Raw genomic sequence first — 23375 nt, 5'->3', positions numbered from 1 at the left:
TTTTTTTAACAGGAGAGAGAGAAAGAAAACCATTTGGGACCAGATTTTTAGGATGTGGCCCATAGGGTGACTGTGAATAGAACAATGACCATTTGGGCAGCTGGACCACATGAGTATATGCTGGGGGTGGGCGTGCAGGTTAGGAGGAGTGGGTTTTAGTAGATTTTCAGTAGCAGTAGGCAGGAGTCTGGGCATCCACGTGACTGAAGGTCCCCTCCGGCCAACCAGGCATCCCTCCCTTCCTCTGGTTCTGGGGGCATCAAGGGAAATAGGAAGCTGGTGGGGAGAGAGTAGACCCTCTTTGCAGAGGAAGACCACGCTGGCTTAGTGGATCTCTGGGGGGCGGAGAAAAGGGGCACTTGGCTACCAAGTGCTTCCCACTCCCTCTCCCATCTCAGCTCGGCTCCTTGGCAAACAAAGCAGGGTGAGCGCTGCAGGGCACAGCCCCCGGCCTGCAGGGCGTCTGGAAAGGACTTTTACGTGGTTGGAGCCATGCAGCTCCAAGTCCACAGAAAATGCTGTGTGCCCACCACACTCGATTGTGCTTTCTGCCATCTTCACCTGGGGCTCTGTCTGGAGATGTGTGTGTGAGGCTGGAGAGAGGAAGGCAGCCCCCCACACCCCCCAACCCCCCGGATCCTCAGGGTCAGAAGCTGGGAGTCAGGTGCTGAGGAGGAAGGCAGGAGCTGCGGGGAGGGAGGTGGTACCACCTGGGACATGGGAGAGGCAGAGGGCTTCTTTCCTAGGGCTTTCCTGACCAGGTTCAACTGCAAACACTTCCTATTGGCCCCATGAGTATAGTCTGTGGAGGTCAGGCTCCAAGCTGCATCCAGGACGCGGAAAGGATGGCGTGGGCAAGAGAGAAAGGAAATTGCCTGGAGGAGATGAGTTTTGTGGTCTAGTTCTTCCCACAGCAGGTGCTGCTCTGGGTTACAGAGCCAAAAAGCCCACAGCAGGGACACCCCTGCCCGGGCCATTCTTAGCCTCATGTCCAAATCACTTCCCCCACCCCATCCTGCACCCTCTGTAGTTCTCTCTCTCTCTTTTTTTTTTTTTTTGGATGCAGTTCTCTCTTCATCCTTGAAGCAGGTTGAGCCCTCATGCTGTGCCTCTGCGCACTGGAACATCAGCCCTGGACCCTTCCCTCTCCTGGTAGATGCAGGCATGGCCGCCTTACTCTGCTGACATGGAAGCCCTTGTACGTCTCCTGGGGCCTCACAGATGTGTGTCAGGGGGCATGACCCACTGATGGGGCTTGCCCTGCCCTCCAGCTGGCCTGACACTACTTTAGGTGTGTTGCAAGAGGTCTCAGGGTCACAGCCCACCCCAAGGTACTGAAGGAGAGCCACCCTTTCCTCCTCTGGATGGACTGGCAAAGAAAAATAGTCACCTCCTTCCAAGAGCATCCTTGACAAAAGACTGCAGAAGGCTGGGTTGTTGGTGACCTCTTCCAAGAGAAAAGTTCCTGACTCTGCAGAAACTCTGGAGAAACTGCAGGAAAATAATCTGTTGAGTGCTTACTAACAGATCTGCCCTTTGACCACAGGGCATCTGATTATTATCACAAGCCAGTTAGATAAGCAGCAGATAAGCTGTCAGATGATGCAGCCAAGTCTAAGAAAGTTTCAGCAGCCTAAGGGCACAGGCTGGTGTGATCCCCTGGAGGAGGGCATGGCAACCCACTGTAGTATTCTTGCCTGGGAAATCCCATGGACAGAGGAGCCTGGCGGGCTACAGTCCATAGGGTCACAAAGAGTCAGGTATGACTGAGTGATTAACACACACACAAAATCATACGGTAGTGGATGGCCCAGCTTCAAAGCCCATGGTCTTTCCACTACCCAGCCCCCAACACCTTCCCTCCCTACCTCAGCCCTGCCTGGCAGCTACCGCCATCCCTTAAGTTACAGTAACAACCCTGCTGCCTGTATCTGATCCAGCAGGCATGGATGGAGTGTGGAGGAAGGACCAGGTATTAACAGAATGTGGAAATAAGCAGATGCAGTGATGGGCTCACATCCAGGAAGGAACCTCGCTTGCAGGGAGCATTGGGACAGGGTGACTGTCTCCAGCCAGGCAATCGGAGAAGTCTTCGAGGGCAGGGACAGGTGAGTTGGGTCTTGAAAGATGATCAGTAGGCCTCTGACCCACCCTGGGAGGAGAAGGGCCCGGGACCATGAAGGGAAGGGGTGTGGATGGCAGGACCAGCTGGAGCGCTGGAGGCACACAGGCCTGGGGGTGCTGGAGCCCCCGCTGGAGTTGTGTTCTCTGGGTGCTGATGGGGGTGGGAAGGTGGTGAATGGCCTTGAACAGAGGACCAGAGCTGCTGTTCCTGTGCTCAGGGAGCCCCGAGGCCCCTCTGGTGTTCTACCCCCTGGCTATACCGCCCCCCGCCACTCCCCACCACAGGCTGGAGACCAGCCCTGTCTTCTGTCCGGCCCATCATTCTTTCATGGGGCTCCACCCTTCCTGGTTGGCTTTGATGGGACAGTCTCCCAGGCCCCTCATGTCCTTGATACTTCTAGGGTGTCTTTTCAGCCCCAGGCTTTTTCCGTTGGTCCCTGGGGGAACCCCGTGACTGCGGTATGAGGTTACACAGGTGCCGCACCTGGGGACTGGTTCCCACAGTCGGTCTGGACTTCCTCCCTGCCTTTAACTTCTGTTAATACAGCTTGCCAACCCCTCTGCTCATTCTGGGCTCCTAGCCCCACAACCAGGAGAAGCCCCCTGAGGGACCACTATTCCCAGCACAGGAGGCCTCCCAGGCAGAACAAACCATCAGCATCTCTGGGACAGCTAGACAGGTAGTGCCATCTCCCAGGCAGGGCTTCCTTGATAGCTCAGTTGGTAAAGAATCTGCCTGCAATGCAAGAGACCCTGTTTCAATTCCTGGGTCAGGAAGACTCCCTGGAGCAGGGATAGACTACCCATTCCAGTATTCTTGGGCTTCCCTGGTGGCTCAGCTGGTAAAGAATCCATCTGTAGTGCAGGAGACCTGGGTTCGATCCCTGGGTTGGGAAGATCCCCTGGAGAAGGGAAAGGCTACCCATTCCCGTATTCTGGCCTGGAGAATTCCACAGACTGTGTAGTCCATGGGGTCGCAAAGAGTCAGACACAACTGAGTGACTTTCACTTTTCATCTCCCAGGGCTCTCCTTGGTGGGTGGGATGTATTGGCTTAAGCAGTGGTGTTGAGGCTTGTCTAGACAGAGGGTAGTGAGCAAGTGAACAAAATGATGATGAGAAAAAGGTGGGACCAGAATGATGGAGGAAAAGAAAGTGAAGGGAGTTCCTGTACAGACTGGTGATGCACATCATCTCATTTCATCCTCTCAACAACACGTGTTACAAAGAGGGAGGCGGCACTCAGAGTCTAGGTAAAGAATCCACCCCAGGGACTCCCCTGATGGTCCAGTGGCTAAGACTCTGTGCTCCTAATGCAGAGGGCCTGGGTTCAATCCCTGGTCAGGGAACTAGATCCTACATGCTGCAACTAAGATCCAGTGCAGTCAAATAAATATTAGAAAAAAAAAAGAGAGAGAGAGAGAGAGAATCCACCACAGCTCTGCCAGACTCCAGGGCCCCTCACAGGAGGACTCCCTTCTCCATCACCCCTTTCCTCCTCCTGCATGTGGTGAGGGGTCTTTGGAAGGCATGGTTTGTTCTGATGGCATCCTCCTTCTTGGTGGAGTGACCGCAGCTCCCAACTCCCCCGCACGCTGAGTCCAAGCTCTGGAATTAGGAAGGGTGTCAAGGTCTCCCGGTGAAGTGCCCACCCTCTCGCCCACCATCTGCTCTTCCGCTGGGCTGTCCACACCCACAAACAGGTCCGTTGCTCTTTCACATTCCCCAGCCTCTGGGGTCCCCACCCCTTCCAGCTAGTCCAGACCTTGCCCCTTGTCTGCTATGTCCTTGTCGTCCTCCAACATCCCAGCTCCCGGAAAGCCCTTCCTGGTGAGCTTAGTAACTGATTGGATGCTGGGGGGCGAGGGGAGAGGAAGAGGAGGGTAGACCCCCCTGTCTGTGCACAAGCCACCTGTGGCTGCTCAAATTTAACAGATTGAAATTAAAAATCAGATCCCTCAGTTGCATCAGCCACATTTCAAGTGCTCAGCAGCACGTGGAGTTAGTGGCAGATACAGATTATTTCTGTTCTCCTGGAAAGTTCTGTTGGACAGTGCTGGTCTAGAAAGACTCCTAGATTGGCTGGGGTCCCCACAACTAAATGACTCAATGGCACATCCATCTAATGGACATGAGTTTGAGCAAACTTTGGGAGATAGTGAAGGGCGGGGAAGCCTGACGTGCTGCAGTCTACGGGTCGAAAAGAGTCAGACACGACTCAGTGACTGAACGACAACTAGGTGAGGGACAAGGGCAAGGAGCAGGGCTTGTGGGGGTTCCGCTTGGGACACTGAGTTTAAGGGTCTGTAGGACCCCCGCGTGGAAACGTCCGGTAGGAAATCAAAGGTTCCTATCCTCCTCCCCAGTCTCCCCTAAACAGGTTTGAAATTCAACTGAGATCCTCTCCTTGGGAATGTCAAGGGCCTTAGTAAAATGCAATTCTAAAAATCCCTAGGAAACCTCTTGAAGGCATCTGTGCTGAAATGGCACTCAGGGTAGAAGCTGTGTGTGTCTGTAGGGTCTGTGTCTGTCTGGCTTGGGATGGCTTGGGAAGGGAGAAGAAGGTGCTAGTAAGCAATGAGAAGGCTGTGTTGGCTGGAGCTGGCCTGACACTGAGAACTCCATTAGAGTAGAGAAAGCAAGGGTCTGGGGAATCACCGTTTAGACCCTGGGATCATCAGAGCTGAAATGAATCCTAGGGATAGTCCTGTTTGCATCTCTGTGGGATCCTCAGCATTTATGGGACAATAGGTGCAAAAACAAAAAAAAAATCATTTACTTTTTCTAACTTGGTTCTTCAAAGTCTCCCCTCAGACTCTTCCCCATAGGATAAGCCAGATGCTATTGCCCTTCTGTGGTTCTCTCTTGACTATTGATCTGAACTCACTTGGCTTTGAACATGAAGCCCCACACCCTTTCTCTGGCTTGTGCAGAATTCTAGGCGTGGAGCTAAACTTAGACCTCAGGGTGTGAGGAGAAACAAACAGTGTCATGTCCCCTCTTTCCCTCTTCTTGCTCCAGCATGTTCTAGAAGAGACACAACTCCCAGGGGCATTTGGAACTTCAAGTTTTGCCCAAGGAGGATGGGCAGGAAGCCAGCAGGGAGCAGGCGGATGGAACAGTCCACTGAGTGCAACCCTGTCCCGGTCCCCAGGGTCCCCACTTTTCCAACCAGGAGAGTAAAAGACCACTATCCTGGGCTGCTGGCCAGTGACGGTCTTCACGGTGATGCTAAGGGCACGGAGAGAAGAACCACAGGACGCCCCCTGGCGGTTATCCTCAGCCTTGGCTGTTCTCCAGCTGATACCAGGATCTGATACTGGGAGGGATTGGGGGCAGGAGGAGAAGGGGACGACAGCGGATGAGATGGCTGGGTGGCATCACTGACTCGATGGACGTGAGTCTGAGTGAACTCCGGGAGTTGGTGATGGACAGGGAGGCCTGGCGTGCTGCGATTCATGGGGTCGCAAAGAGTCGGACACGACTGAGCAACTGAACTGAACTGAACTGAAGGGCATAGCTCGGGCTTCCCTGGTGGCTCAGACGGTAAAGCATCTGCCCACAATGTGGGGGACCCAGATTCGATTCCTGGGTCGGGAAGATCCCCTGTAGAAGGAAATGGCAATCCACTTCAGCACTCTTGCCTGGAAAATCCCATGGACGGAGGAGCCTGATAGGCTACAGTCCATGGGGTCTCAAAAGAGTTGTGAGAGTTGGACATGACTGAGCGACTCCCCTTTCAAGGGCATAGCTCAGTCAGTAAAGAATCTGCCTGCAATGCAGCGTACCCGGGTTTGATTCCTGAGTGGGGAAGATCTTCATTGAGAATGAAATGGCAGCCCACTCCAGTATTCTCACCTGGAGAATCCCATAGACAGAGGTAGCCCTGGCAGGCTACAGTCCATGGGATCCCAAGAGTTGACATGACTTAGCGACTAAACCACCACCACCCTGGTTTAGGTTTAACTGGTTTAGGGTGGGGTCAGTGCTGGTTTAACTGCTCAAGGGTGGGGCCAGGTTTTTTAAAAACTCTTACATTCCTCCTCACCCTGCACACCTCACGCAGGAGGTCCTAATATGCAGGCTTGATTTATAACCTGTGTTCCAGGGCACAAGCCCTTTCAAAGCAGCTCCCAGGGCTCTCTGCGGTAGACCGTGGTCTGTGTGGGGGGAAGTGTCCAGGGCCCGTGAGGCTGGTACCACGATCCAGAGACCACAGCGTAGGAGACACGTTGCTGCCAGCATTGCTAGAAAGGACCCCTGCACTCGGCATGTACGTGGGACCAACAGGTGTCCTCTGCTCCACCCCTGGAGCAGAGGCTGCAGCAGCCCACGAGGGGGGCACGCAAAGGCAGGCCTGGGGCTGTAGCTCGTTAGGGGTTGTGAAACCACGTAACTCAGATCGGGACTTAAACCAACCAGGCCCACTTACACTCCACAGACAGAGTGTGGCTCATCTCTGAAGGTGAGAACGGCCTCAAAATATGGTATGGTTAGTTTTAAGGGCTGGGTAATTTCATAGGCTAATGAGTAGGAGGAGTATTCCAACTATTTGGGGAAGAAATTGGGGGGAGTGATTTCCAGGAACTGGGGGGAGTGATTTCCAGGAATTGGGCCACCACCTGCTCTTTGATGGTTGGCCTCAGAACGTCAGGGTACGTCAGGTGGGTATGTCACTGAGCTTGCTGATGTGTTACCGTAAGCCTATATTGAGGCTCAAGGTCTAGTGGAAGTTGGCTCTTCCGCCATCTTGGACCCATTTGGTTTCAATGTCGATGGCGTGTCCTCAGGTTATGTCATTCTTTTAAATGTTGTGCCCGGCGCTCTCCCCTCCCGTTTCATTTGGGGTGGAAGATGTTCTCTTCTCTGACAATTGCAAACATCCTTGAGTTGGAGGGGGCTTCCCCGGTAGCTCAGACAGTAAAGAGCCTGCCTGTAATGCAGGAGCCCTGGGTTCCATCCCTGGGTCAGGAAGATCCCCTGGAGAAGGAAATGGCAACCCGCTCCAATATTCTTGCCTGGAAAAATCCCATGGACGGAGGAGCCTGGGGGGCTACAGTCCATGGGGTCTCAAAGAGCCAGACACAACTGAATGACTAAGACTTTTTGAGTTGGAGGGGCTGCTCCGGCATCATGAAGAGGGAGAAAGAAGCTGGATAGGACCCCTAGGGCACCCCTACCCCACCCACAGTCCTGGCCCACCCCCTCCCAACAGTGGGCCAGCCCTAGCAGAGCCAGAGAGGAAACAGAAGCCACCGGCTGCGAGCCTAGGCTGGGTCACACAAGGCTAGTGTGAGCAGTCCCAGCCCTGCTCCAACCAGCAGACCAGGCCAGGCAGCTGACTGGGCAGGACCGAGCTCCCTGAGCCGCTTCCCAGGAGGAAGTCCCTGCACTGAGCCCAGAGAATTGCACGTCGGCCCCCGGGTGACATCACCACCCCCACCCCACCAGGTGACATCACCACCCCACCCCTCAGATGACATCACCACCCCGCCCCCAGGTGACATCACCACCCCTCCACTTCCCAACACCTGCGCTCTGCCTCCTCTCCGGTGGGAACTCACACATACACATCATACACTCAACACACATGGGCACACACACACACCCCCCCCGTACTAACACTACTGGCCCCCATATCAACCTGGCCCCATAGCTCAGTCCACCTCTTGGGAGTTACTCAGAAACACAGCTTTATTGAAGTCAGATTCGAAACTCGGTCATCTAACTGGACAGAGTGAGGGCGAGGCTGGGGGGACAGGGACCAACGTCCCATGTAGGATCACTCATGAGAAGCTCCCGTCCCCCACAGGAGACTGTACAGCAGACCTGGCCGCTGGGACCAGGGCCGCCAGGGAGGTGGTCAGGGCAGCAACAGGGGGCTGGCTAGGGCTCTCAACTGGAAGTGGACATTTCCTCTGAACTTTTAGCATCTGCCCTTCTACAAACACATGCGTCTGTCTCTCCTGACCCTGCCCCAGTCACACAGACATGAGCTGGGAGGGAGCGCTTCCCTCTTCTCCGTGCCTCCCTCCTTCTTCAGAGAAAGTTCCAGGATGCAAGGGCTCCTGCGAGTTTGGGGGCAAGTGATTAAAGGTGGAAGGAATCTGGGAATAGAGGGAGCTCACTGTGCGGGCTTGAGTCCGGATGCAGTGAGGAGCAGGCTGAGAGTCTGCTTGAGATACACATGGAGGAGGGGCTGACAGGAGGTCTCCAGTCAGGGGCCCCTTCCACGGCTACAATCTCAGCATATGTCTCCCTGCCCCTCCACCACCCAGGGGACCAGGTTCCTGTCTCCTCTCAAGATCAGAGGGACAGGTGGCAAGCACAGGGAAGGGGCCCTGCCAGAAGCCCAGGTTCACTTCCAGTAGCCTCTACTCCTTACAGGAAAGGAGACCCCAGGTGGTCTAAACTTCTGTTTGGGCTCCTGGCTCAGATCTGCCCAGAATGGCCAGTGAGGGCTCCCTGCCCTCTGGGAAGGCGACGATGTCCTGCTTCTGGCTCTGGAGGGCCAGCTGCAGGGGTGTGCAGCTGACGCTGTCCTGGATGTCCAGCTGGGCGCCAGCCTTGACTGGTACTTTGAGGATGGCCATGTTTCCCTTCAGGGTGGTCAGGTGGGCAGGGGTCCAGCCCACCTTATTTCAGGCATGGATGTCCGCACGGTGCTCCAGGAGGTGGATGACGCTCAGGAAGGACCCCCTCTGGACCGCCAGGTGAAGGGGTGTCCAGCCTGACTGCTCAGCAGCACTGGGGTCAGCCCCACATTTCAGCAGGGTGGACACCACCACCTCCGCCTTGTGGCAGGCAGCCAGGTGCAGGGGGGTCCAGTTCATGCCTCCAGGAACCCCCACATCTGCCTGGCTCTCAGCCAGCAGGTGGATGATCTCCAGGTGGCTCTTGTAGGCTGCTAGATGCAGGGGTGTCCAGCCCTGCTGGGTCGGCAGCTCCAGGCTGGCCCCATACCTGAGCAGCATCTTGCAGATAAGGTACTTGCCCCTGGCAGGCGTGGTGGGCAGTGGGCTGTAGCTGCTCTGGTCGAGGGCATCAGGGGCCGCCCAACTTTTTAACAGATGTTGGGTGGCCCTCACTTTGCCTCTCTCCACTGCCAGGTGCAGTGGCCTCCTCAGGTTTCTCTGCCGAGCATCCAACTCCGCCCCCTGGGCTGTCGGCAGCTTGACCAGGCTGACGTGGCCAAAGTAGGCGGCCACGTGGAGAGGGGTCTTGCCCTCAGCCTCTCGCAGGTTGGGGTCAGCTTGATGGGAGACCAGAAGCCGGGCCACATTCTCAGGGTTGATCTGTGCAGCCAGGTGGAGTGGGGTCCACCCCTCGTGCTCCTGGGCATCAGGTGGGCCCCCTGGTCCAGGAGCAGATGGGTGGAGTGGTCGTCCCCATTCTGGGCTGCAAAGCGCAAGGGGGCCCAGCTGTCCTCATCTGCCAGGTTGGTGTCGGTGCCGTGCTCCAGGAGCGGGGCACAGAGGTCGGCCTGCTGGTCCTGGGCAGCGATAAGGAGGGGTGGGTAGCCACAGGCTGTATGGCAGTCCACGTCCACCTCGTGGGCCAGCAGCAGCCTCACTCCCTCCAGGTAGCCCCAGGCCAGCAGGAAGTGGAGGGGGTGACCTTGTTCTCATAGATGCACACCTGCTCATCGCTAGGGACCAGGCTCTCACTGTCTGAGAGATGCAGGACCCGCTTCAAATAGTCTCCTGAGTCTGCTGGGAGGAAGACGAGATTGAGAAAAGGACCTCTGACTTTGTCCAGGGGTCATCTCAGTCATTCCCCTATCTCCTGGAAGTACCATCCAGGAACAGAGTTTCCTGGATGGGGTGAGTGCAGGTCCTTTCCCTAGATCCCGGATCTCTACTCAGGCTCCACCGCCCTAGACAGCAGCTGAGTCTGGCAGTTCTTCCTGTAAGGATGAGGCAGAAAGAGGTCAGTCCGGAAGCAAACCCTGACTCCACCCCTTAGCACCACGTGCTCTCTGCCTCTTTGAGCCTAGGGGTCCTGATCCCTAAGGAGGACACAAACAATGCCCACCTCGTGCTACCATCTTGAAGACAAATCCTGTAGGTACGAACTTCTGGAGACGTGCCTGGCACAAAGTAAATAAATGCAAATTGAAGATAAATTTGTGGTGGCGCTCTGTGAACTCCTCCCGAGGTGCTCAGGGACCCATTTCTTCCTGCTTTACCCAGTGGTGTATTAGAATTAAAAGCAACAATTTCCAAAACGAAAAAAAAAAAAACAAAAACCCACTAACAAATGAAAATCACTGCTCAGACCAAACCACAAGAGATTCTGAGTCAATTATTCTAGGGTGGCTCAGGCATCGGGTACTCTTTCATTCCCTCAAGAAATTCCATTATGCCATCAGGATTGAAAACTGATGTTCCCTTTTCCGGGCCAGGGAGGGAGGAGTCCAGCCTCAAAAGAACACAGTCCTGAAGGGGAAGCAGAGCCAGGCTCCCCATGGGCACGGGCTTCTCTGGAACTCAGGGCCGGGTGCCCAGAGAGGGAACACAGACTCCAGGCCTGGAGAGAAGGGTAGGCCAGGGAGGATGGCAGAGGATATGGTTTGAGTCCCCTTTCTCCTCCGCTGTGTGTTCTGGGGTTCCAGCTGAGACCTGTCTGGACTCACCGCTGTCTGTTCAGTTCAGTCGCTCAGTCGTGTCTGACTCTTTGTGACCCCATGAATTGCAGCTCACCAGGCCTCCCTGTCCATCACCAACTCCCTGAGTTTACCCAAACCCATGTCCGTTGAGTCGGTGATGCCATCCAACCATCTCATCCTCTGTCGTCCCCTTCTCCTCCTGCCCTCAATCTTTCCCAGCATCAGGGTCTTTTCAAATGAGTCAGCTCTTTGCATCAGGTGGCCAAAGTATTGAAGCTTCAGCTTCAGCATCAGTCCTTCCAATGAACACTCAGGACTGATCTCCTTTAGGATGGACTGGTTGGATCTCCTTGCAGTCCAAGGGATTCTCAAGAGTCTGTTAGCTCCTGGCAGATCTCCTCACTGACCTGGGGAACCGGAAGACAGGGGGCAGATCAGATGAGAGCCGGGAGGTTCTGGTCCTTGTCGGCCTCGCCTCCTCCCTTCGCCTCTGAGGACTCTCCTCCCACCCTGCACCAGGAGACTCCTCCTCTCTCATGCCCGCCACCAGCTGTGTCTAGGGGAAGACCCTGAGCTGGGGACGCCCTGCCCAAGAAAGAGTGGCCCAGGGCCTCGGCTGCCCCCTGGGCCACAGGGAAGGCAGGGTGGTGGCCCTGTGGGTTCAGCCCGGAACCCCGCACTAGCTCATGGCTGGTTCCCAGGTGAGGAGGGTAAGGACAGCGGATCAGGGATGATGCTGACGGACAGGGCGGGAAGACAGGGAAGAGCTGCGGGCGCCTTCTGCAGGACGGGCCCTGTTTAACCCCACATGCGTCAGGGAGGGCATGTCCTTCTCAGGGGTTCAGGGCCGCGGCCACCACCAGCGCTCAGAGCACCCTCTAGCAAATTAGGAAAAGGTATCCCTGAGTGTCTGTGTGGCTTGGCCAGCAGAGCATGCACTGAGTCTGGTCCCCGTCTGCCCCTCAGCCAGGCAGCCTCGTGGGGCGCGCACATATGCGCGCATTCTCAGTGCCCGCCAGAGATGAGGCCCTGACCTCGCACGTCCGCACCTCCCCTGGCCGGCCTGCTGCCCGCTCCCCCGGCAGGACGCTTTCCCGGCCAAGGCCTCGCTCTCACGGTGGGCCACTGGACTCTGGAGCAGCGAAAGCAGCATGTCTGTCTCCTCTATGATGTCTGCTCCAAGAAACAGTAGTGTCGTGTAGTGTTAGACACTCAGTCGTGTCCGACTCTTTGCAACCCCAGGGACTGAAGCCCGCCAGGCTCCTCTGTCCATGGGATTCTCCAGGCAAGAATACCGGAGTGGGTTGCCATTTCCTTCTTCAGAGGATCTTCCCAACCCAGGGATTGAACCCCGGTCTTCTGCGTTGCAAGCAGATTGTTTACTATCTGAGCTACGGGGAAGTCCCCAAGAAACATAGACACAGCAAAAGAGGCCGCCGGTTGGCCAGCAGTTCTTCCCCATTTTAAATGTTTTTCCCTCTACCTCCTCCCCAAACCCAGCCCTGGCCTCAAGGGCACCCACACTTGAGCATCAGGAAGCAGGCAAGTTGGGACTCTGCCTTGGAGGGGTGTGTGTGTGTGCATGCACGCGCCTGAGCATTGCTTCAGTCATGTCTGACTCTTTGAGACTCTATGGACTATAGCCCACCAGGATCCTCTGTCCACGGGATTCTCCAGGCAAGAATATTGGAGTGGGTTTCCATGTCCTCCTCCAGGAGATCTTCCTGGCCCAGGGATCAAACCCACGTCTCATATGTCTCCTGCATTGGCAGGCAAGTTCTTTACCACTAATGCCACCTGGGAAGCCCTTTGAGGGTAGACCTTTTCCATAAAATACAAGGGCAAGACTAGGTAATCTCTAAGATGCTCACACTTACACACAAGTGTGTGTTTACATCATCCCTAGAGGAGTGGATGATTGCAACATCTATCCATGCCTGTGAGCTTATGGTCTGGGAACATTTTACAAATGAGGACACTGCAGCCTGAGAGGACCCAGGCCAAGAGATTCAGAAGCAGCAGAGCCAGGCCCAGTTAGCTTCTGGCAATGAGGGTTTTCTAATTTACCTCCCACAGGGTACACATTAAGCCAAAGAGACCAGACCACAGTCCTCAGCTGCCCCTGGCTGCTCCCTCAGCTGCCTCTGCCATCCCCCCACCTCCCACCACACTATGGAGCAGACTCTGCCCTAGTGCCATGCAGGGCTCTCCCTGCAAGTCTTGGGAGTGGCTTGGGGCCTTGGTCATCTCTCCTGGCCCGTGGGCACCCCAGCTCTCCAATCCTCGTCTAGGTCAGTCTGGTGAGAACCTGGAAAGCAGGGCCTCTTCTGGGCTCCCGGTCCCAGCAGAGCCTCATCAGTTCCACCATCTGCTGGGACTCAGCCAACCACTCATCTGAGACAGGCTGCAGGGAGGGCCGCCTGCCTGCGGCCACTTGGATGATGATGGTCATGATGCTGAAGCCTGTGAGAGGAGGCCCAGACTGTGTGGGCGAGGGAAGGCAGAGGGGCTGGGCGGGAGGTTGGGGCTCTGCCCATGCACACAGCAGGGGCTCCATAAATGCACAGTGCGTTAATACCTAGATTGCAGACTGACTTGAGGCTTAGATTTGAGCAGCTGGGTCTCTGGACCAGCTCCAGATCCTCCCAGGCCAGAACTGGCCGTGACCTCTCACTGTGGGCCTTTGCTGTCCAAAGGCAGCTGGACTGACTGGCAGGCCTAGTTACAGGCTTTGATTTTGAACTTTGCTGGATTATCCAAGTTCCCTGCCAGTCTGTTTACCTGACACCGTGGCAGGACTGGGGGTGGGAGAGATAGGAAAGAATATTTTGAAGCAAAGGAATCAGAGGCAGAAAGCATGGTCTGGGCTGAAGTTTGCCCTTTCTTCCACCGACGTGTGAGCCCTAGAAACAGGGGGAGGAAGGTAGGAGGGTGAAGTCCCCAACATAAACCTACACCTGCCCCGCCCCCTCCAACCCCCAGCCTCTCACAGTCCCTTCCAGTTCCCCATCTGACGGTGCCAATGCCGCCTGCTATCTGGATAGGGCTTCTTCTGAGCGAGCATCTCCCAGATCACGATCCCAAAGCTGCAGGCAGGGCAAGTGTGCCCCGAGTGACTTCCTCTATCCAGCCAGAGGGGCCCCGTGGACCACAAAATCCCAGGCAAAGCCTCTCTGGCCGGAGTCCCGCTGCACCCCTCCTTCTCCCCCAACATGGGCAGGGCAGGGCCAGACATCACCCCTGTCCTGCCCTCTGCGCCTTGGGGTCCAGGCAGCGTGGTGACAAGCTGCTTGCTGGGTATGTGGCCTGGAGCCCCGCCTCCAGCCCACCTGTACATGTCATATTTGGGCCCTGGGCCCTTGTTACTCTCCAGGAACATCTCAGGGGGGGTGTAGCTGAGGGTGCCCTGCAGAGCTGACCTCTTGATGCACTACATCTGGGTCAACTGTTCCATCCTCTTGGACAGGCCAAAGTCTGAAACCTGGAAGGAAGCCCAGGGTGGGGATGGAAGGGCAATACGGTTTTGCCTCCAGAAAGCTGCCTGAGTTCCTATCCCTCCCGCCTTCCTCATTTCCAGTGTTGTGTAGCCACTGAGAGCACAGGCTGTCTCCCATAGCTACCATGGACGACAGGATGACCTCGGACAAGTTACCTTCTCAGAGCCTTCATTTCCTCATCTATAAAATGGGAATAATATCAGAACTTAACTCGTAGTACTGTTATGAGCATTGAATGAGGAAATATACAAAAAGCACTTAAAACAGTGCCTGGTGCACAGTAAGTACTTGGTAGGTGTGGCCATTACCCAAAGGACCCGAGGATAAAGTTGCTGCCTTTGGTGAGCTTCTGTTCATCCCACTTCCATGGGCCCTGAAGCACTGACACCATGTATATTTAGCCCACACTCTGCTTCCATCCATCGATTCATTCATATACCAATTGCCAACTCACTGAATTCCAACTAGGCTGGGTATTGAGAATCAGGCAGCAGATAAGAAAGATGAAACCGGGACTTCCCTGGTGGTCCAGTGGTTGAGAATCTACCTTCCAATGCATGGGACGTGAACTTAATCTCTGGTTGGGGAACCAAGATCCCACATGCTGTGGGGAATCTAAGCCCATGAGCTGCAGCTGCTGAGCCTGTGTGCTCTAGCGGTCCGCTAGGAGAAGCCCGCATCCCACATCTAAAGAAAGCCCCCCGGGCCACAACAAAGAGCCCACAAACCACAGTGAAGACACAATGTGGCCAGAGAAACCCATTTCTTCTATGAAAGATGAACCCCCCACACCCATTACTCTCCTAAGTGGTTATTCAAACAGGGAGTAGAGTTACTAATGAAACAGTTTCATAAATGACTATATACTTAAATTGGGGTTAGCGATGTGAAGAGACAGACACAGTGAGGCTGTATAACAGAGGCATGTGGGAGTGGATCAAGGAAAACTTCCCTGAGGAGGTGTTATTTAAGCTGAGAGCTGAAAGATGAGTAGGCCTTTGCTAGACAAGGAGGGAGTGGGGGAACGCTGTTTTTGACAGTGGAAACAGAATATGCAAAAGTTCCAAGGCAGAAATCAAAGTGTAACATGTCTTAGGAACTGAAAAACAAACAAAAAAAAGGTCATCATGACCCTTCTTAAAAACATTTCATTTACACACATCCTTACTTGAATCAAAGAATGGGATAGAGATGATTCTGTCCACATTAGAAATGGAAGACTGAGGTCCAAAGAGGGTTATTGCAGGCATCCTGATATGCAGTTTCATGCACCAAATTTCACTATGCATCCATCTGTTTTAGGTGTGATCCCTGCCTTTAGTATTTGTCCACGAAGGGAGCTGCTTAGAACTCTTTGACAGGCCAACCAGGCAGTAGATAATCCAGCTTACGTGGAGAAGACTGTGGACTGACAGGGGACAGATGGGTCCTCCCCTTGATATACAAGCGGCTGTTCAGGAGGATGTTGCCTGGCTTGAGGTCCGGATGGAGCAGTGGTGGCTTAATGCTGTGGAGGAAGTTCACGGCCAGGCTGGTCTCATGGATGGTGCGGACCTTGAGCTGCCAGCCAAGGCTGTGAGTGGGAAGCATCTTCTCCAGGGAGCCGTTGGCCATGAACTCCATCACAACACCCAGGGGCTGCCTGCAAACCCCACAGATGGACACGACGTGCTGAAACTTGATCTTCTCCATTTTGGCTGCTGCTTCAATGAGGCAGTTCACATCAGAGCTATGGAGAAAGAGGAGCGAAATATGGAAGCTGGTGACCTTTAATTACAAGAGGAACTAGGACACACAAACTAGGCTTGAGGCCAGGCTGCACAGACGCAGAGACCCCCTTAGGGGCTTGCGAGGTGGTGGGGGAGGACAGAGAGATGCGAAAGGATGCTCTGATTAGGGTCCAGCAACAAAACAGGAAGTGAAGGAGGCTGTCAATTTAGAAGTCAGCCCATTCTACAGAAGCAGCCACAAAAAGTCTGCTGTTTATTCTGGCTACCTATATATGTCTATCTCCCACAGGAGACCACAAGCCCATGGAGGACCAAACATACCTTCTGCGTCTGTTTTAAAATATTTATTGAGGTACCAGCTCACGCCAATCAAAACGACCATCATTAAAAATGTGTACAAATAGCAAATGCTGGAGAGGATGTGGAAAAAAGAGAACCCTCCTGTACTGTTGGTGGGAGTGTAAGTTGGTGCAGCCACTGGGGAAAGCAGTATGGAGGTTCCTCAAAAAGCTAAAAACTACCAAACAATCCGGCAATCCCACTCCTGAGCATATATTCAGACAAAATTATAACTCAGATACCTGCACCCCTATGTTCATATCAGCACTATCCACAATAGGCAAGATATGGAAACAACGTAAACATCCATCAACAGATGAGTGGATAAAGAAGATGTGGTACGTATATACAGTGGAATACTACTCAGCCATAAACATGAGATAATGCCATTTGCAGCAACCTGGATGCAGCTAGAGATTATCACACTAACTGAAGTCAGAAAGAGAAAGATAAATGATACCACTTATATGTGGAACCTAAAATATGATGAAAATGAACTTATCTATGAAACAGAAACAGAATCATGGACATGGAGAACAGACCAGTGGTTTCCAAGGGGAAGGGGGTTCAGAGAGGGATGGAGTGGAAGGCTGGGTTAGCAGATGTAAGCTTTTATATATAGAAACGATAGACAATAAGGTCCTACTATAGCACAGACAACTATATTCAATATCCTATGATAAACCATAATGGAAAAGAATATTTAGAAAAAACATGTGTGTGTATATATATATATATATATATATATGTAACTGAGTCACTTTGCTTATAGCAGAAATTAACATGACACTATAAATTAACCATACTTCAATAAAAATATGGAAGAATATAATTTATTGCCTTTTTTATTATGAAAGTAATATATATATATGTATATGTGTGTACACACACATACCTTGTAGAATATCGTGGGACTAGTAAAGAAAATTAGGGAATTCCCTGGTGGTCCCATGGTTAGCACTCAGCGCATTCACTGTGGGACCTAGGTTCAATCCCTGACTGGGGAACTAAGATCCCACAAGCCACATGGCATGCCCCCCTCCCCCCACCAATTAAATCATCAGTAACCCAACCTTCTAGAGTTGGCCTCTGTTAATAATTTACTATATTCTTTTACAATACATTGCAAGGAGCCTCTCTCCTCTTCTCCCTCCCTGGCCCTCTTTCCTCCTCCACTCTCCCTTGCCATCACATAGTGTGGGCTGTTTTTGACCTGCTTTTCCCTGTCAGGGTAGCGGGAGCATGTTCTGAATCATTATTCTCCTGAAGCGAGCTCTGTAATGGCTGTATGGGATTCCATTTTGGAGATGAACTATAATTATTCATCTTTGTACTCATCACAGCACACGGCCACGCATAGCACAAGGCATCTTTGCTGAATTGAAGTCAAGACTGAAGGGAAAGCCTTACAGAATAAGCATTTGCAAAACCTTTCGCTCTTTTCACTGTCCATGCCCACAGAACAGCAAATATGCAAATTGTTTTAGATTGCTTGGGGATGGTGGGGATGAAGATTAAGGAGAAATGACATTTTTTTAAAAAGCAAAGTATTTGCAAAGCTGCAGTGGCATTGCAGTCAAAGGCTGCTGGAAATGTGTTCATAGGGCCTCCCTGGGAAGCCAGCCAGAGTTGCCTCACCTCCAGGAAAAGGCACCTGCTCCCCCCACACCCGCAACTGGACAGGTTGGCTGGTCCGGATTTAGGTCTTCTTGTCTTCCCTACTATTCAAGAGAGCTCCCCGCCCCTCCCCCAACCTCTGTAAGGTATTTTTTTTAATCTGTCTCTTCTTGTCCTTTTGAGATCATAAGAATTGAGAAGACATCCATCACGAGGTGGAAAAATCACGGGATCTGGGGCTGCACTGCCTTGCTTTCCAATCCCAATTTCATCTCTGTATGACCTCGAACAAGCAAACTCTGGGTTTGAGCCTGTTAACTGTAAAATGGGAACAATAGGGACGTGCACAACTCCCCTTGACACCTAGACTGCTTGAGAGTGTTTGCGACACCTACTGTCTCTCTCTTTTCCTCCCCTCCCCCACCCTTTCATCTGGTTTCCGGTCCTAATATCTCACTGATCAGTTATTACTATAGCCTACAGGCAACTTTTTGTTCTTGGCGCGGGATTGGTCCCTCCTTTGCAGGTTCCTGTTCTGTTACTTGATCACTAACTAGACCCAGTCCCAGGGTCTCCAGGCAACCTCAGCATCTCCAGCTGGGTATTCACACTTAAAGTGTCTAAAACGGAACTCCCGATTCTCTCTTCAAACCCACTCCCCGCTCAGCCTTCTCCATCTCAGTGAATGGGCTCCATCCCTCTTCAAAGATCTTGATTATCCTGGACTCCTCTCTTCCTCTCCTTCCCACAAGCTGCTCCTCGGCACATGCCATCAGTGCTACCTTCAAAATACAGCGAGCATCTGGGGGAAGGGCGAAGGAATTAACTGGGAGTTTAGGATTGACATATACAGTACAGTGCATGTTTGCATGCTAATTCGCTTCATTCATGTCCAACTCTTCGCGACCCCATGGACTGTAACCCGCCAGGCTCCTCTGTCCATGGGATTCTCCAGGCAAGAACACTGGAGAGGGTTGCTGTGCCCTCCTCCAGGGGATCTTCTTGACCCAAGGATCAAACCTGTGTCTCTTACATCTCCTGCATTGGCAGGTAAGTTCTTTACCACTAGTGCCACCTGGGAAGCCCCATATACACACTGCTGCTGCTGCTGCTGCTAAGTCACTTCAGTCGGGTCCGACTCTGTGCGACCCCATAGACGACAGCCCACCAGGCTCCCCCGTCCCTGGGATTCTCCAGGCAAGAACACAGGAGTGGGTTGCCATTTCCTTCTCCAAAGCATGAAAGTGAAAAGTGAAGTCGCTCAGTCATGTCCGACTCTTAGCGACACCATGGACTGCAGCCTACCAGGCTCCTCCGTCCATGGGATTTTCCAGGCAAGAGTACTGGAGTGGGGTGCCATTGCCTTCTCCACATATACACACTACTACATTTAAAATAGTGGGCTTCCCAGGTGGAGATAGTGATTAAGAACCCTCCTGCCAATACAGGAGACCTAAAAGATGAAGGTTTGATCCCTGGGTCAGGAAGATTCCCTTGGAGGAATGCATGACTACTCACACCAGTATTCTTGCCTGGAGGATCTTGCATGGGCAGAAGAGCCAGCAGGCTACGGTCCATAAGGTCGCATAGAGTCAGACATGACTGAAGTGACTTAGCACACACAATGCACACACATTTAAAATAGATAACCAAAATACCCAAACATAAAACAGAGGCAATATTGTAACAAATTCTATAAAGATTTTTTAAATGGTCCACATCCAAAAAAATCTTAAAAAAAAAAAAAGATAACCAAGGAAGACCTGTTGTATAGCTCAGAGAACTCTGCTCAATATTCATATCTGCAATAATCTAAATGGAGAAAGAATTTGAGAAAGAAAAGATATATGCACGTGTATAAGTGAATCACTTTGCCACACACATGAAACTAACGCAACACTGTTAATCAACTGTGTGTGGTGTGTGTTTAGTCACTCAGTTGTGTCTGACTCGTTGTGACCCCGTAGACTGTAGCCCACCAGGCTCCTCTGTCCGTGGGATTCTCCAGGCAAAAATACTGGAGTGAGTTGCCATACCCTCCTTCAGCAATAAAACCCTACCCTGCTTTAATTTTTCGTGAGTTCAGTATAAGCTGGACTGCTCAAATGGCTTTGGTAGTTGTTTTTTAAAGGCATCTGGGTACAAACCCTAGGATATCGACCCACGCAAAGAGCAGAAGCGTTCCTGTGACATTCTGCTTATCCATTTGTTATAAGCGTTATAACAAATGTATAAGCAAAAACAGAATTATAAGCATTGTTAGATTTTCATGTAGGTCTCCTGCAGCTCCTGCTTTGGCAGGTGGATTCTTTACCACTGAGTCATCATGGAAGCATATCTGTTGCATTCATCATTATATTCATTATATCTTAGGGTCCAGCACAGCACCTGGCACATAATAGGTGAGCAATAAACATTCATCAAGAGGACAAATGAATGAAAAGATGGAAGGAGGATCCAGTGAAGTCATACTCATAAAACTCCTAGGAGAGCACTCCACAGGTGGCAGGTGCTAATTACTGTAAATAAATCTCTTAGTCCTTTGGGATTGGGAAGGGACTTGAGATGGGGGTTACTGTCAATGTCTCCTGAGTAGTCTTATCAATGCCATCTGTTTCCTCTTGCTCTTTGCTTCAAAGGCTGTAAATGATCTGGACAGATTCTAGAATGATCTGACTCTACTCCCAAGCCAGGATGTTGAGGGAGTTAGATGGGTGACTCTGGGACTGTCTCACTTTGCCCTTATTTGTTAAGCAGGAAGGGGTCTGGGAACTAGAAAGGAACTTGGCCATGTGGGATGCGAGGCTGTGTCTTGGGAGCTTGCGTAGTGACCATAGAGAATGTCCAAAAAAGATGCCACACTGTCCCCCACACCCCCAAGGACCTCCAGTTGATATCCCAGGAGCCTTGGGAGGAGGACACGGTGATCATCTCAGACTTCACATCCCAAAGTGTCTCCTTCACGGCTGCGCCAGGAGCCCGTGCACAGCCAAGTACTGGCCAGTCTGGTAGGAATGGGGCTGGAGCTGCATCTCAGAGGGAAGGCAGAGATGGCTGGAAGCACTGCGGGAGAGGTAGCACTAGGGAAAAGGAGGTCTTCCAGGGAGAGGCCATGGGACTTGGGAGGAGCCGGAGAGAAAAACGGCAGAGACTGTAGCATGTCAGGCTTGGGCAACTGGCAGTGCCAGTGTGAGAGCTGGTAGATGAGTGGGCTGGGCAGGTTCTCAGGCCAGTAGGCTGGCAGCCTCCACCTTCCAAGCCCCCTCCAGCCTGCACTGGCAGAGGGGGTAAGGCACTTCCCCCCAGGTCACAGAGCATCACTGAGCCAAGCGCCACAGCTCCTCAGCAAACCCAGCCCTGCCTGCCTGCCCTGTGGGTTCAGGGGTGGGTAGGAGGGCGGCAGAGGGCCACCCAGAGCCGACACCCCGAAGGAAGGTGAGGCTGGAAAACAGGAGGCCAGACCCGATAGGGAGGTCGGATTGAACAAAGGCATCTTGCCGGTAGCTCCTGCTCACTTTTGACCTCCGTGGATTTCAACAAACAGGTCTGGGTCCACAGACAGAGCCGAGCGTATGTCAGAGACGATGGAAAGAGGCAGGCTGTGCCTGGGGGAGGTCAGGCCACTGGACAGAGTTTCCAGAGGCGGAAAGGACCATGCTCAGTCTCAGACCGGCTGCCTGGTCCTCGCTCCCCGGGCCTCTGTTTCCCCTTCCCTAAAGGAATTGAAAGCTCGGCCAAAGGAGCGGGGCGGGGCGGGCAGGCAGGCGGGGGCCTGGGGGCCTCGGGCGGGAGGCCGGGGAGCTCTCCACGGCGCACTCGGTCCGCCGGCGCTGCTGCGGAGCCTGGGACAGCCGGCGAAGCGGCCGCTCGCCCCTCGGCGCCGGTCGGCCTCGAAGTCGTCGCGGGTGAAGGCGGGGAGGCCGCCCGGCCGCCGCTCCCCGCGCGCGGCCATGGCGTCGGCGCGGCCCGTGCTCTTGGCGCCCCGCGCGCTCTGGGCCGGGCTGCTCCCTGCGCCGCGGGTCTCTGAGGGGGCCGCTGGGCAGGCGGCGGCCCTCCCTCCTGCCCGCTCTGGAGTGAGGAGACACCGGCCCTGCCCTGTGAAGGCTGAGGAAACCCATCCGAGCCCTGAGGCCCCGGCAGCGATGGCAGCCCAGTCAAGGAAGGGGGCTCCCTCCCCGCGCAGCACCCTCCCCGCGCAGCACCCTCCCCGCGCAGCACCCTCCCCGCGCAGCACCCTCCCCGCGCAGCACCCTCCCCGCGCAGCACCCTCCCCGCGCAGCACCCTGAGAGGCCCTGCCCCGCCCCGGGGCGTCCCGCCCTCAAACACGTCCTCAGTCTCGGCCTGTGGTGTTTTTTTTTTTTCCCCCCTCCCCCAGCTCGAGCCTGGGCAGGGGCTGCAAGAGGAAGGCATCCTGAAGTTGGAAGAGGAGTCTGGACTGGACCATTCGGTCCTCTTTGATGTAGACCTAACTCTGTGCGGAAGTTGATTCATTCATTTATGCAACTCATATATGTCCTGAAAGAAAGAAAGAAAGTGAAGTCGTTTAGCCATGTCCGACTCTTGGCGACTCCATGGACTGTAACCTATGAGGCTCCTCCTTCCATGGGATTTTCCAGGCAAGAGTACTGGAGTGGGTTGCCATTTGCTTCTCCAGGGGGTCTTCCCAACCCAGGGATCGAACCTGGGTCTCCCGCATCGCAGGCAGACACTCGGTATGTCCCGAGGGTTTATAAAAAGTTCAGGGCTGTGCTGGGGGTCTCCATTGTAGAGTGTGGGGACCTGGAACCCACCCCTTCATAACAAATACGGAGTAAAAAAGTTGTAACGGGAGATTTTCTGGTCTGAATCTGTTGGCCTGACTGACTTAGTGCTCCCTTTGTTATGGTTGACTTTTTGTTAGTCAGTCTCTGCATGCAAAAGGCCACCCAACGGGGTCAGGACCCTTGGGGTGAGGGACTGGAGCTCTGTCAAGGGAGTTCCCCTTCCTGGCATGACTTTTGGCCCCAGCCTCAGAAGGATGAGCACCGGGGCTGGAGTTGATCACCCCGGGGAGGTGAATTCTTTGGTCCAGTTCTGGGGGTGGCTTGTTGCTGGGTGGGGGTGGGGGTCAGAGGTGAGGCTCAGGGAGCATGTGGAGCATACTGGGGTCCCCGTCTGCTGGGAGGAGGGGCAACCTAGGAGCCGAGGACCTCAGAGCAGCGTGGGGCTGTGGAGGAACCAGGCCAAGGGCTCAGTGCAGAGACTTGGGGCAGGCAAGGGAGAAAATGCACCTGCAGAGGCCAACGTGGCTGCTGGGGGGGAGGGGAAGCCGTCCTGGGGGGAGTCAGCCAAGGGCAGGGCCAGGGGTTGGCCCAGGGAAGCACATCTGGGTGGACTCCCCTTCCTTTCTCCTAACTCCCTACTTCCTTCCTCCTTCCCTGCATCCACCGTGGGAGGTCCCTTGGTCCCTCTGGGGATAAA

At 53.7% G+C, this 23375-nt stretch overlaps 1 protein-coding gene and 1 non-coding gene across 2 annotated transcripts; one reads left to right on the top strand and one right to left on the bottom strand.

Annotated features, from left to right (window-relative positions):
* The first annotated feature begins 3398 nt into the window (after positions 1 to 3398).
* On the top strand, positions 3399 to 3472 carry TRNAR-CCU (transfer RNA arginine (anticodon CCU)). Its single transcript has one exon. It is a non-coding gene; the product is annotated as a tRNA-Arg (tRNA).
* Positions 3473 to 8530: 5058 nt separating this feature from the next.
* ANKK1 (ankyrin repeat and kinase domain containing 1) lies at positions 8531 to 21866 on the bottom strand. The gene is given in 13 exon segments (XM_055547907.1): positions 8531 to 9471; positions 9474 to 9731; positions 9734 to 9835; positions 11105 to 11133; positions 11781 to 11904; positions 13040 to 13060; positions 13063 to 13199; positions 13773 to 13817; positions 14061 to 14212; positions 15642 to 15957; positions 21687 to 21708; positions 21711 to 21770; positions 21773 to 21866. Coding segments are annotated over 13 exon segments (2301 nt in total).
* Positions 21867 to 23375: the final 1509 nt, after the last annotated feature.

This window comes from Bubalus kerabau, chromosome 15, assembly GCF_029407905.1.
Source record: "Bubalus kerabau isolate K-KA32 ecotype Philippines breed swamp buffalo chromosome 15, PCC_UOA_SB_1v2, whole genome shotgun sequence".
In the NCBI taxonomy this organism is placed as follows: Eukaryota; Metazoa; Chordata; class Mammalia; order Artiodactyla; family Bovidae; genus Bubalus; species Bubalus kerabau.
This window is presented reverse-complemented; position numbering and strand designations above follow the sequence as displayed.